This window comes from Peromyscus maniculatus, chromosome 6 (genome assembly GCF_049852395.1).
Source record: "Peromyscus maniculatus bairdii isolate BWxNUB_F1_BW_parent chromosome 6, HU_Pman_BW_mat_3.1, whole genome shotgun sequence".
In the NCBI taxonomy this organism is placed as follows: domain Eukaryota; kingdom Metazoa; phylum Chordata; class Mammalia; order Rodentia; family Cricetidae; genus Peromyscus; species Peromyscus maniculatus.
The window spans coordinates 7,590,343-7,604,215 of record NC_134857.1 but is presented as its reverse complement, the minus strand read 5'-3'; the positions used below and the strand labels follow the sequence as shown (position 1 = coordinate 7,604,215).

Genomic DNA, 13,873 nt, shown 5'->3' with positions numbered 1-13,873 from the left:
CGTACCGCTTTTTGTGCGGACTTCCCCGGACCTAGTCCTGGGCAGTTGGGGGTTGCATCCCCGAGGTGGGACCCATCGCGGGCCGGGCTGAGTGCTCGGGGACCCCTGGACCTCCCCGGCTCCGATTCCTGCGTCCCCACCTGCTCGGCATCCCCCCTCCCCGGTGCTGCGGCTGGCGCGCGCCCCGCCTGACGCTGCAGCTGGGCCGGCGACTCGCCATTGGATTAAAAATAGCAGCTCCCGCCCGCCTGCCCGCCCGCCAGGGCAGGGGCCGAGCCTCCCCAGCTGGAGTCGATCCCCAACCGGAGCGGATCTCCAGCCGCTGCGCCCGGGGCCGGCTCTCCCGCTGCGCCGCGCTTCTTCCCAGGCCCTCTGCGCTCCGCGGCCATGCAGCGCCGGGGCGCCCTGTTTAGCGTGCCGGGCGGCGGCAGGAAGATGGCTGCAGGGGACCTGGGCGAGCTACTGGTGCCGCACATGCCCACGATCCGCGTGCCCAGGTCGGGGGACCGCGTCTACAAGAACGAGTGCGCCTTCTCCTACGACTCCCCGGTAAGGAATATCCCCGGCGTGGTCGCGCAGCCGGCGGCCTAGGAACTGGGTGGCGCGCGGGGCAGGGGACCAGATGAGCTGCGGGCCGGGGACCCTCTTTTCCTCTTGCTGCTTCTCCTGGCTCAGGGTTTTGCTCCCCGGCACCAAGTGAGCGCCCCGGGGCTGCGGCGGCCGAAGACAAGGTCCTCTGGGGCCTTCGTTCCGCTAGCCTGCGGCTGGGCTGCCGGGGCTCCGGGGCATCAGCATCCCGCCCACATCTCAGGCACCGAGAAGGGCAAAGAAGAGTTAGTCCCGGGTTCTGAGATGCTTTCCCGGGTGTCTGAGGGCGGGGACGTAGTAGGTGAGAGTCCCCTAGCCCGCGGCGCGCACAGCCAGTCTCTCTAGTCTAGAAGCTTTTCCTTGCTCAGGGTTTGCCACTGCGGGACAATGCTGATGGCCTCTGAGCTCGCCTCCCCCTACTTCCCATCCCATTCCTTTCTGGCCATTGTCAGGTCCGGGTGGTCCACTAGGGCAGCAGAAATAAGGGGCCTGTCGCTAGCTTATGATGGCTCCCCAAAGCCTTACTCAAATCCTTCCTTTCTAAGTGAGTCACTGGGCTGACGTGCGCTATGTGAATTATTAAAAGTTCACTCCCGAATCGTGACCCTGCAGGAGGAGGGGAAGTTAAAAGGCATCCTGGCCTTCCACCAGGGAGGCTGGTGGAGGTTTCCAACTCGGTGGGTTGTGAGGTTGTGAAAGCGTGCGAAGCAGAAGCAGGGGGAAATGCCCCTTTCAGTAGTCAAAATGGGTTCAAAGTGACTCAGCTGTCTGGCGGCTATCTGCCTTTTTGAGGACCAGGCTATTTTTATCCCTCCACTTTGGATCTCATATGTCACCCAGCAGATCTTGGGGCATCGCGAGGTGGATGGGCTGGAGAGGCAGGTTTCACAGAAATTGTCCGGAATATTTTATTCTTAGAATATAGAGAGTTATTGGAGGCGGGGGAGGGAGACCACCAAATGAGAGGCAAAATTTCAGAAGTTTCCTTTTTTTTTTTAGCCTGTGGGTTAATTTGGGGTGGTCGCGATCCTTATTTTGTTTGGTATACATCGGAGTTCTGGGTGGTGATCCTTATTTTGTTGGGCATACATGGACGTTCTAGTATTATTATTTTCTCTGGGATTGTTTGCTTTTTCTGTTATGGTATTCCACATGATTTGGGGATCCCACTTACCTAATTTGTTAATTATTTTAATATCTTTTAAGAAGACCCAGATAGAGTTGAGTGAAAGATTACATTTTGACCACATTACCCACAGAGACTGTCACTACGTCTTGTTACCTCCAACATTATTGGAAAGACTGTTTTTCAGCTTGTGTGGACCCTGTGGGTAGGTGATATTAAAAACTCTTCCAGAGTGGAGCCTGCCTCGCATCTGGCCTAACTCTTCGGGACATGTAAAATGGCATTCTCCATGGTGGAGGGGTTGCTTTTCAAGCCCTGCTCATAGACTGTTACTGCCGGGTAGGTGTGAGAAATAGCCAATTGTTTTAACTGGTTTCCACAGATTGGAAGGAGCTGGAACTTTCTGTGTGCCAGACAGCGCTCTAGAGGCTTCTTGTCCATGTGAGCGATGGTTTCAGAGACTGGGACCGTTTGCAGGCTCTGAATCATCCTGTTTCATTATCTTGTGTTTCAGGGAAAATGACAAGGGTTTATAACTTGATAATTTGGGGCAGGGTGCCCGATAATGTGAAGTCTTTCGTGTGGCACTTTAACAGCTCATTGTGAATCCAGTGTTTTTTCAGCACTTGACTTTACCAGCTCACACATGTGAAAAACACGGTGGGATGGTGCCCAACATGGCAGCATTTTCATTCATAAGTGCTGTGGGGCTTCTAGAGAAAGGTCAAAATCCGTTACATTTGGGTGGGTGTGAGGGAAGACATCTTCCTTTCCGGTAAATTTGAAAAGGCTCATAGCTAAAGATAGAAGATAAAGGAGGTGGACATTTCAAGCGAGGGGCAAAGGTGCGAACTCTTCCTTGTTTGCCTGTAATGCGCTGGAAAACAAAAAGACTGATTTGGCCAAGTGTGGTAGTTTTCTGGTTGCTAAGATAAGAATCTCTCACAGGAGTAGCTGTTGAGAGGCAAGGTTTATGTTGGCTCACTGTGCAGTTGGTGTTAGAAAGCGTGGCATGGTGGAGCAGCTAGGGCCACTCAAGGAAGCAGACGGAACAGCCCCCAGGGACCTGTTTCTCCAGGCAGACTCCACCAAAAGTTCTGCCACCCTGCCTGTCACAGTGCCACCACCTGGGGAGAGTAAGATGTGACTTCAGAACTGAGAAGGGCACTTGGTTTTATCTATCTATCTATCTATCTATCTATCTATCTATCTATCTATCTATCTATCATCTATCTATCTATCTATCTATCTATCTATCTATCTATCTATCTTTCTATCTATCATCTATCCCCCCCACCCCCTTTCCTTTTGGTGTTGGGTTTGAACTCAGGGCTTTGTACATGCTAACCTCTTACTCTATCCTGATCTTGGGTTTAAGTTTTTATACATGTTAGACAAGTACTCTGCCAGTGAGCTATATCTCTAGTCTTCTTTTTATAATTTAAAATAGGGTCTCAGTTGAGACAACTTACTCAAACTTACTCTGAACCCTGGTCTGACCTTGAATTGGGATTTTTCCATGTCAACCTCCTAAATAGCTGAGATTACAGGCCTGCGCTATCAGCCCCAGCTTAGAAAGCTACTTTTACATTTATTTTTATCTTTTTTTTTTTTTTTTTTGGTTTTTCGAGACAGGGTTTCTCTGCGTAGCTTTGCGCCTTTCCTGAAGCTCACTTGGTAGCCCAGGCTGGCCTCGAACTCACAGAGATCCGCCTGGCTCTGCCTCCCGAGTGCTGGGATTAAAGGCGTGCGCCACCACCGCCCGGCTACATTTATTTTTAAAAGGAAGTATTAATTAATGTGTGTTTGTGTGTGTTTTCATGTTTGTGTGTGTGTTTGTGTAGTGTTTGTATTTGTGTGTGGTGATGTTTGTGTGTGTGTGTGTGTGTGTGTGTGTGTGTGTGTGTGTATGTGTGTATGTGTGATGCACCCACATGAGCCATGGCTTGCTTTGTTCTTTTTTTTTCTTTTTGAGACAGGGTTTCTCTGTGTAGTTTTGGTGCTTATCCTGGATCTCGCTCTGTAGACCAGGCTGGCCTCGAACTCACAGAGATCCGCCTGCCTCTGCCTCCCGAGCGCTGGGATTAAAGGCGTGCATCACCACCGCCTGGCACATGGCACAAAGAACAGTGTGCAAACATAAAAGGAGCCTGTTTTCTCTTCCCGTCACTTGTGTTTGCGGCCTGAACTGAGGTCCTCAGGGTTAGTGTCAAGTACCTTAGAGCCATTTTGCTGCCTCTTGAAAAGCTACTTCTAGGTGACGCGATTTTATGTGTTTTGACTATGAAATATCCCTTGCAGGTTCATGTGTTAGGGGCTTAGTCCCCAGTTTAGGATAGTGCTATTTTAGGGGAGCTGGAAAACGCCAGGACTTTAGATCTAGCAGAGGAAGAGGGTTACTGGGGGTGGGTCTTTGGTGGGGGGCCTTGTCCTTGGTCCCTTCCTGGCTCTCTGTTCCTGCCTGCTGGGAACCAGGAAGCACCTCTACCACACCTATACCACTGTGGGGTCTCTGTTCAAGTGCATGAGGCCACATGACCATGAGCAAGATAAGTAGTGATCCCTCCTATGGAATACAGTGATGTGTAGTGGGGTTGGAGGAAGACAGCGATTCCACGGGTTTGTATCATTGATGTCTCACACCCTAGGCACAGTCATAAGAACTTTGTAGGCTGTGTGTGTTGGATGGTGTAAAACTCATTCTTGTACTTTGCTTTTCCTTCCCTCCCTGTAGAGCAGGGCTTCTCAACCTGTGGGTCTCGAGCCCCACGGTGGTGGCGGGGGTGGGGGGGAGGGGGTTTGCACATCAGATATCCTGCAACTCAGATATTTACTTTACTATTCAAAACAGTAGCAAAATTACAGTTATGAAGTAGCAGTGAGAATAATTTTATGGTTGTCGTCACCACCACATGAGGACTTGTATTAAAGGGCCGCAGCACCAGGAAGGGTGAGAACCAGTTTAGCAGAGAACAGATGTTAAAGATGAGTTGTTTTCCCCACTATGGCTTTGCCCAGATCTGGCCTCTGGCTCCCTGTGTGTTCAGTTCGTCTCTCCTTGACTTGGTTGTCTACGTCTGTGATGTCCTTCCTAGCAGAGCCGGAGGTCAGATACTGAGTTGCGAGTTCTGTGAGGTGAAGGCGGGCATGGTGATGGTTCCCACATCTAGTCAGTTCCTTCAGGAGCCCAGCATGGCCCTTTGGGGTTCAGTCATTCTCCACACTGTGCACACTGTTCTCTCCTGTTTGCAGCTCTGGTGAGGTCAGTTTTTCACTCTACCATACTCATTTCCTCGTGTAATATTACCGTCCCTGGTGATCGAGGCTCTTTCTCATCCGCTTCTGACGCCATCCTGCCCCGAGTGCCTCATGCCGCACAGTCTGTGCTGTACACAGGCTTCTGCACTTAGGTCTCGTCTCTCCCTTTCTGCCTTTCTTTCTCTTTATTTTATCCCTTTAATTCCTCTTTTTGCATCATTTATGAGATGTGGAATCTTGGACGGAGCAGGAGGTTCTGTCCAGGGCACTCCACTTTTTGATTGCAGACTGAGCCTCTTGGCTATCCCTCCTGTCTTACCTGTCCTTTTTTGTTGTTATGAAAGAACCCATGACAGAAGCCCCGATTTGTCTTAGGGTTGAGGGTGCAGTCCATCCTGGCAGGGAAGCCATGGCGGTTAAGAGTTCAAGGAAGCTAGTCACTACATCCACAGCAGGAGACAGGGACGTGAATGCTGGTCTTGAGTTGCTTTTCTCATTTTTATTCAGTCTAGAACCCCAGCCCATGGCATTGTGTCTCCCACCACAATCAACCCATTCTAAAAACCCCCTCAACAACATGGCCAGAGGTTTGTCTCCTAGGTGACTGCCAAGTTGACAATTGATGTTGGCGATCACATTGGCCTTGGATTGCTGAAGACGAGGAGACTGAGACAGAGCCTCAGAACAGGCAGCTCAAGTTGGAAAGCTGTCTCAGGGAAGGAAAAGGGACAGTGACAGGGAGCAAGGAAAGCCCTGGCTTCCGCAGCCTGCAGCTGGCAGCAAGTCCCAGGGAGGGAGCTGTGGAATGCACTTCCAGCCCTCACTTGATGTGAGAAGGGGGAGAGAGTATTTATCTTCTGGCTCCCAGCCCCATCCCCCTGCTGGTAGAGTGCTGATCCAGGACACACCCTCACTTTCCAACTCAGCATTTGTTCTGGAAGATCTCCTCAGTGCCCAGGCTTCCAGGAGCAGGCACAGCTGAGAAGTAGCTCACAGGGCTGCCATGTGTGCCCAGGGAATGAGAGAGCCTGAGGACTGTCCCAGGACCTCCTACCTCCCCTCCAGTAACAGGACTGTTTGCGAAGAAGGAACTTCTCTCCCATTTCCCAAGTTTCTTAGATGGTGACATCATGACTGGTTCCCAGATTCTGGTGGAGAAGGGCCTGGTAGTCACAACTGACTTACTTGTGGGAAAAAGTCACATTAGGGGTTTGGTAAGTCTTCCTGAACTTGCCCATCACATGTCACTGATACGCCTGCTGCCTCGTCAGGTGTCAGTCAATAGTAGCAGTACCTCCCACATGCTTAACCTGTACTCCGAGATGGCAGCACCACCACGCCCTGGAACCGTTAGAAACCAGAGTTTAAGCATCCCAGCCCAGATCTTCTGGGACAGAAATGGCATGGGAGACTAGTTATTTGTGTTTTAAAAGCAGTTTCCTAAGGGCTGGGGAGATGGCCCAGTCAGTGAAATACTCGCCATGCAAGTGTGAGACCCTGAGTTTGGATCCCCAGACCTCATGTAAAAAGCTGGGCATGGGGGTAAGTGCCATAATCCCACTGCTGGGGACACAGGAGGATCCTGGGGGCTCGCTAGGGATCCAGTCCAGCTGAATTGTCCAGCTCCAGGCTCAGTGAGAGACCTTGCCTCAAAAGATAAGATGAGGAGTGATTAAGGAAGACATCTAACATTAACCTTTGGCCTCTCTGTGCATATACAGTACCCACATACCCACACACACAAACACATGAACACACACCCATGTACGTGAACACAGGTGAACACACAAACATACCGGCACACATGCTTACACAGAAACACACACAGACAGATAATTTTTAACCAGATGTATTTTATTGACCTATATTATTTCTACATAATAATGGGTTTCATTATGACATTTTCATGCATGTATATAATGAATTTTGAACATATTTGCCCCACACTTGTCCCCCTTCAGGCCCCGTTGATCTCCTCCCTCTCCTCAACTGGTCACCTTCTACTTTCATAATACCATTCTGCTTCTGCCTCTGCTGTTTTGACTGTTCTTACTTTATGTAGTGTGTGTGTGTGTGTGTGTGTGTGTGTGTGTTTGTGTGTTTGTGTTTATTCACTTAGATGTCTTTATCCACACTGCAGCATATGTCAGGATTTTTTTTTTATTTTAAAGACTGACTAGTATTCCATCTCGTAAACAGATACTCAATTTCTTCCTTATTTATTCACAGGCTTTGGAGTGCTTCTCCTTCTGGCTCTGTGATTTGTTCTGCTGCAAACACAGTCTCTCTCTCTCCCCCTCCCTCCTCTCTCCCTCTCTCCCCCTCCCTCCTCTCTCTGTCCCTCCCTCTCTCCCTCTCCCTCTCTTTCTCCCTCTCTCCCCCTCCCTCCTCTCTCCCTCTCTTCCTCTCTCCCTCTCTCCCTCTCTCCCTCTCTCCTTCTCTCCCTCTCCTATTATCCCACTCTTGTTAGTCACCAGATCTGGAGTAGCCTCCTCTCTCCCTTACATGCCAAGGCTCAAGCCCTCATCAGCTCTTGCTGGGGCCTTCCAGAAGCTTCTAAACCAATGCCCTTCCCTCCAGTCTTGCACACTCTGTAACCTTTCTAGAATGCCCGTTTGGTATCATTTCCTGCCCAGAACTCCCCAGAGCTGCTCTTCAGATGGCTGTATCTCAGCTCCTCTGTTGTAGAATATTAGTTAAAGATATGTTGTTACATTTGTTTAATGATGCAAAGATGTGTTGTATTCTTTTGTGTTGCATTTATTTAACCGTGGAGACCCACAGAGGCTATCTAGTGAGACCTTACTCAGGGTCAGAGAATCTGAGCTTGCTTCACCCAGCAGGGCTGCATAATGGGATGATTTGGTCAGGAGGGTGGTTACCAGGTGTTTGGAAGGGTCTACACTTGGCTGTACAGTGTGCTTTGATCTCACAAGGGGGAGGTCTTTTGCCTCTCCCGTTGGAGTATTCTAAAAAGCCCTTTTGAACAAAGCTCTGGGTGACTGGGCATTGACCCAGGGCCCTCCTGAAGCTATCCTGTGTCTCTGTCTTTCTAATTGTCTCTTTCTATCTTTCTACCTAATATTTCCTCATTCCTCTCTCCTCCATCCAAGAACTCTTCAAAAGGTGGGAGCAGGTGGGAGCTGGACTCCGACAGACTCCCACATATGGTGCCTGAATAGGGACTTAGGGACAGAGGGTAAAGAGAAGGAACACCGCGGGCATGCTCAGAATTAATTAATTGAGGCGGTGATATTTTTTTCTTTGAGAGTAATATTGTAAATATAAAGCAAGTAGTTAGAGTTAGGCTGCAGCAAGTATCTCTCTCTGTCTCTGTTTCTCTCTGTGTGTCTATTTACTAAGTTAGGTTTAAAGTTATAAAAAAGGTGAAGGTTGAGAAATATAGACTTTAGGTCTAGGGATACAGTGAAGGTTTAATAGAAACTTAGTGTAGAGTAAGTTTTCCCCTGCACAGTATTTGAGATGCAGAAAGCAGCGTCAGGGACTGAGCAGCTACTGTGGACTTGGCCCTCCGAGAATGGCTTCAGAAGCCCCCACCTCAAGCTGCAGCAGCAGAAGCAGCAAGAGCAGTGGCTGCCCCAGCCAGGCATTGGTAGCTGAGACCCCCAGGGCATCATCACAGTGCGGGCAGCAGAGAGCCAGTGTAAGCAGTGGGGCTCTGCATGCCTTCTGCCTGAACAAGCCTCGGTGAGGAGAATGCAGTCAGCTGGACTGACATGGCTCGAGGCTATGCCCAACCTTGACAAGCTGAGTAGAGAGGCAAAGGGCAAGCAGTGGCAGCGGCTTCAGACCCCAGTGGCCGGAGCAGGTCTGTCAGTGGGCAGCTGGAGGGAGAGTGCAGGGTGGCATGATGGCGGCTGCTCAAGAGACAGCTTCCAGAGAGGGATGCCCGTGGGGTGCACATCAGGAGTGCCAGGGAGCAGGTGCCTCTGGGTTGGAGTGTGTTCTGAGGATACTGGGGTCCCTGTGGAGGCAGGGCAGCATCCCCCGCCAAGGGCAGAACAATGGTGGAGGTAGTGCTGTGGACCTAGAGGAGACTGCTGACTGACAGAATGCCTGAGTGAGACATGCTGGAACTCAGGACAGCCTCAGCTCCCAGCGGCTGCCCTAGGGGTGGTATTCAGCCATGCAAGCAAGGCAGTGTCAGAGGATACAAGGCCATCAGCAAAGCAGGTAACAGAGCTGGAGTGCAGCGGCTGTGACTGGCCGAGTCTGGGTTTCCTCCCAGACCCAAGGTGCTGAATGAGAGAGGTAGCTCATAGCAGCGGGGCAGCAACTTGAGCTGTACAGTACGAGGCACAAGAGAGCCCTTGGGGCCTCAGGACTCAGGGGTCCTGGGCATGTGGGCCAGTGATGGGAGGAGCAGACAGACTGCTGAGGAGGATTTTGGGACAAAGGTTTTTGCTGCTATATGGTATTCAAGGACTGAGGCTGTAAAAGCTGAATGGACAGAGTCAGCAGGCAGAAGCACTCAGCTTCTGTTTGCAAAGAGGCCTGCAGCTGCTCAGTTACTGTGACAGCCACCTTCGCCCTGGGGCACATTGTCTAATGGAAGCCCACCTGTGTAAAATGCTGCTGTAACTAGAAGCAAAGTTTCAGAGACTCCAATTTGAACTGAGTTGTTGCAAGCAAAAGAACTGCAACAAGTTTTGGTTGTGGGACTTTTTGTATTATGAGCTTTGCTTCAGATTCTTTATGACTTAGACAGCTATACAAAGACTTCATGGCTGCTGACGAGCCAGGCCCTGATTTTGAGCATTCAATAGAACATTAAGACTGGTATCAGAACTGACTTTTTGAACTTTTCAGACATGAGATGGACAGGAGTGATTCAATTGCAATAGGACAGTTATGAATTAACTTACACATATAGACTCTATGATGACTTAAGAACTGTTTTGTGTATGCATATATGCTTTATTAACTGTGGTAACTCATGAACTGTTTGTGTAAAAATGGAATGATTTTGTGTAGAAATAGGGAAATTTGTTTTTTTTTTCTATCCAGGCTCAAGATGCAGCTTAAAACATTATAAAGAAAAGGGGGAGTTAATATTCCTCAGTCTCTTTAATTAAAAAATATATTTTCTTGTCCCTTGAGTGGATTAATGTTAACTTGTGTTAATTTACCTCATATTTTGTTAGCAAAAAGTGTAAATAGTTCTATTAAGAGATTGCTTTTGGATATTTGCTGAAGTTTATGAAGTGTAAATAGTTCTATTGAGAGTTTGCTTTTGGATGTAAGTTTGTAAGAATTGTAATTATGTATAGTACTATTCATGATAGAATTATGATGTTAACCTGTTAATGTTAGTGATCATGCTAAGGCGTCTTAGATTTGATGTGGTTATATCAGGAGTTTACTGATTTATTTGATGTAGTTGCATCAGAAGTTTATTGATTTTTAAAAAGGGCTTGGTGCAGCTAAGACTGCTGTAGTCATCTTAGACCCATTCAAAAAGGCCATTCCATCTTTATCATCCTCTACTCCTTTACTAGGAGGTATAGCAGCCATAAGGAGCATGAGTATTGTTATAATTATTTCAGCTACTTGCAAGCTCTTAGTGGAAAGCTGATTCAGAGCTGCATAGAGTTAAGCTCTGTACCCTGACTTGAAAACTTTATATTATTAAGAAGGGGGAACTGTGGAGATCCACAGAGGCTATCTAGTGAGACCTTACTCAGGGTCAGAGAATCTGAGCTTGCTTTACCCAGCAGGGCTACATAACAGGATGATTTGGCTAGGGACATGGTTGCCAGGTGTTTGGAAGAGTCTATACTTGGCTGTACATTGTGCTTTGATCTTGAAAGGAGGAGGGATGCAGATTGTTCAAACCATGGAATAAGTAAGGCCAGAATAGGGAATTAAAAGGAAAAGAACAGAAAAGTGAAAATTACACTGTAAGTCTGTGTTACTAAGCCTGAATTTTTTCTAATTCCTTATTTTTAAGATCCTGCACATATATTTTTGAATGAAAAATGTTACTAAAAATGACCAGTGTGGTATTTTAATTTTACTATATTATTGTAAAAATCATAAGTTTGATGCTTGAGATGCCAGGGAATGGTGTCTTGGGTGTTTTTTGCATTGCCTCAGGGGCTTTGTAGAATTCCCCAGAGAGGTTCAGAGGCTGGGTCTGTGCTGTCATTCATGTTCAGAACTGTGCGATTGGTCCTGGACTGCCTTGTTTGTGTGCACAGTGACGGTCTGAACAAGAGCTGAAATATCAGAACAGTGCAATAGCGACACAAATATGATGGATCTGTGCATGCCCAGTACTGCCCTGAGACAGTGTCTGGGTGCAGGATAGTGTGTTTCCCGTGATAAGAAGCAAAGAACTGTGGGTTCTGTGAGTAGAGTGCTGCCCAGCATGTACACATGGTCTATCCCCAGAAATGCACAAGACCCGAGTAATAGTGCAAGCCTGGAATCCTAGTACTAGAGAGATCAGGAGTTCAAGGTCCTCCTCCAGTAGGTAGTGAGTTGAAGGCCAGCCTGGGCTACATAAAGCCCTAACTCCCACCTCCATTGTGTTTGTGTCTCACTGAACCAGTGTCACTTCATATTTAGACTCTACCAATCAGCTTGCACTGGGGTAGGTGATATCGTGACAGAGATGTGAGTGAATGGAGGAGACATGGGCAGGAGGACAGGACTGTGCATTCTACTTTAATGTGTCCAGTACAGACCCACCAAGCATAGGGGACTTTTCTGCACATCCTCTTGTGTGCCATGGGTATAGTAATTGGCAGAAGGGAGATACTGTTGTTACCTTGCCTCACAGGTAAGGAAACAGTCAGAGAGGCTAGGTGACGTCTTTCAGGGGCTCATTCAGAGTCTGGTGTGTGACAGAGATGCTGTGTAAGCTCTGATGTGTTATGTGACTAGACCCCATCCCCCACAAAAGCACTTATGTGATATTTAAATGTGGTACTTAAAACATAGGTGTGCAGGTTTCAGGCCTGAGAAGCAGTGCATAAGGCCTTTACTCCTGGATGGGATCTGTATGAAGGTATGAGGTCTTTCGCAAGTTTGAGACAGTAAATTGTCTTCTGGAAGAGCAGGCCAGTGGGGAGATTGGGTAACAGGGCAGATCACCATTCCAAGGGCTGTAGGGGATGATGGTCTTGATAAGGTTAGACCTGGTGGAGCTCTGGCAGTGGTGACAAATGTCTGTGATCCTAGCATGTGGGAGATGGAGACTGGAGGACCCCAAGAGTTAAGGGCCAGCCTTGGCAACATAGGCAAGTTCAAGGATAGCCTGGGCTATGTAAGATCCTGACTCAAAACAAGATTAGTCTAGATGGGCTGGCCACTTAGGAATGAGGGAATAGAGAGAGGCTGGAGGCCAGGTGGCTGTTCTTCTAGAAGTGGAATGTAGACCAGGAGAGGAATGTGGGGGTTGGGAACCTATAGCAAAGGGTCCAGATAGAAGGTTGCTTTTGTATTGGAGGACAGCCTTTCCTCAGGACAGGGCCATGGAGGTGGAGCCTGGGGGAGCAGGCAATAAGCCAGCCGCGAGTTCGGTGACTGAGTCCACAGAGCGTGAGTATAAGAGGACTTCTGGCCAGTATCCTGGAATGGAGTGTGTCAAGGGCGGCCACGAGGAAGGTGAGACAGGAAATACAAGTGGGCTGGGACTTTGTCCTGGCTGGGAAGTTAGGAACGGTAGGGACCTGGGGGGCCAGGGTTGGCATCTGGGAATGTGGCAGTCTGAGTTCTCTGGATTTGTGAGGGCCTGGGACCCACCTCTGTGTTCCTGGAGTCTTGTCACCCACTTTTGGAGGAAGCAGTGCCTGCTCTGTCCTTCTCACCTTTCCTCTGACTGACTCATGTTCAGGGACCCTCAGGCAGGAGCCTGGGGCAGTATTTCCTCCAAGTGTTAGACATGTGAACAGGCTATCACGAGCTGTTCTGAGCAGAATACGTGCGACTTAAAACCACCCTGGAGTAGATTTGCAGTGGGCACCTGTGTATGCGATTAGCTAAGAAGGGGAAATGCCTTAAGAGACACTTGTAAGTGGCTGCGGTTATGCACACTTTCTCCTAGTGAAGTCAAATGTTGTCTTCTGTGCACTGGATAATTCTTTGGGTGTGACTGTGGAGGAGGGGTGACCTGGACATCGATGCCTCTGTTCCCAGCAGTTCTTAGAAACAGGGTTGGTGGTCTGTTGTGGGGACCAGAACATCGGTTGGCCAGGAGGAAAGAGAACATCAGAGCAGGGATGTGGGGGTGGAGTACAAGAAGCAGGGTGAGGCTAATTCTGGAATTGTGTTTTGGGGGTAAGACTGTTGAATAGCTCATGTGCGTGGCCACTTGGGGTTCACTGTATTGGATGGCGGGTCTCCAGCCTGAGGCTTTGTGGTGTGGCTGGCCCTCAGTGAGTGTGAATTCTCTCTCCAGGGCTCCCGTTTGATTTCTGGACACAGCTGATGTGGGAAGAAGGACCGAGGATTGCCAACCCGTTGGGTAGTTCAGCAGCATCTTCCAGCCCAGTCCTTGGGGTCTTAAACTGTTCTGGACAGGACAAGTTCAACCAGGAGTGGCCCCTTTGCAGGGAGTCAGCTGCCCTTTGGCATCTGAGAAGGGTACCCCTCTCCTCCCTCTGCAGGAAAGTCTGGCAGAGTGCCTGGCGCAGGCCCCTCACACGAGTTGGGGGGCTGGTCCTGCCTCGTCTGCCTCGAATGCAACAGCCCGGAAGGAAAAGCTGCTCTTTTTTTGCAAGTCCTGGCAGCAGCTGCTGTGCTTGCCGACAGCCGCCCACCCGGCTCCTGCCAACAAAATGACATCTGCTTCTCAGACATCCGAGGCAGCCTTGGGGGGCAGGCTGGCCTGGTTCAGTCTAGCCCCTACTCCTTAATAGCCATGTGACCTCAGCA

The 13,873-nt window shown here is 49.2% G+C and overlaps 1 protein-coding gene across 2 annotated transcripts in view; it reads left to right on the top strand.

Moving 5' to 3' along the window:
* The first annotated feature begins 263 nt into the window (after nucleotides 1-263).
* Usp13 (ubiquitin specific peptidase 13) overlaps nucleotides 264-13,873 on the top strand; it is a 129,510-nt gene continuing 115,900 nt past the window's right edge. Inside the window, exon 1 of one of the 2 annotated variants that reach the window (XM_016000308.3) lies at nucleotides 264-549. In XM_016000308.3, coding sequence (XP_015855794.1) covers nucleotides 388-549 — 162 coding nt within the window. In that variant the 5' untranslated portion in view covers nucleotides 264-387. The remainder of the gene's footprint in view (nucleotides 550-13,873) is intronic. The other variant, XM_006971129.4, reaches the window with a different exon arrangement.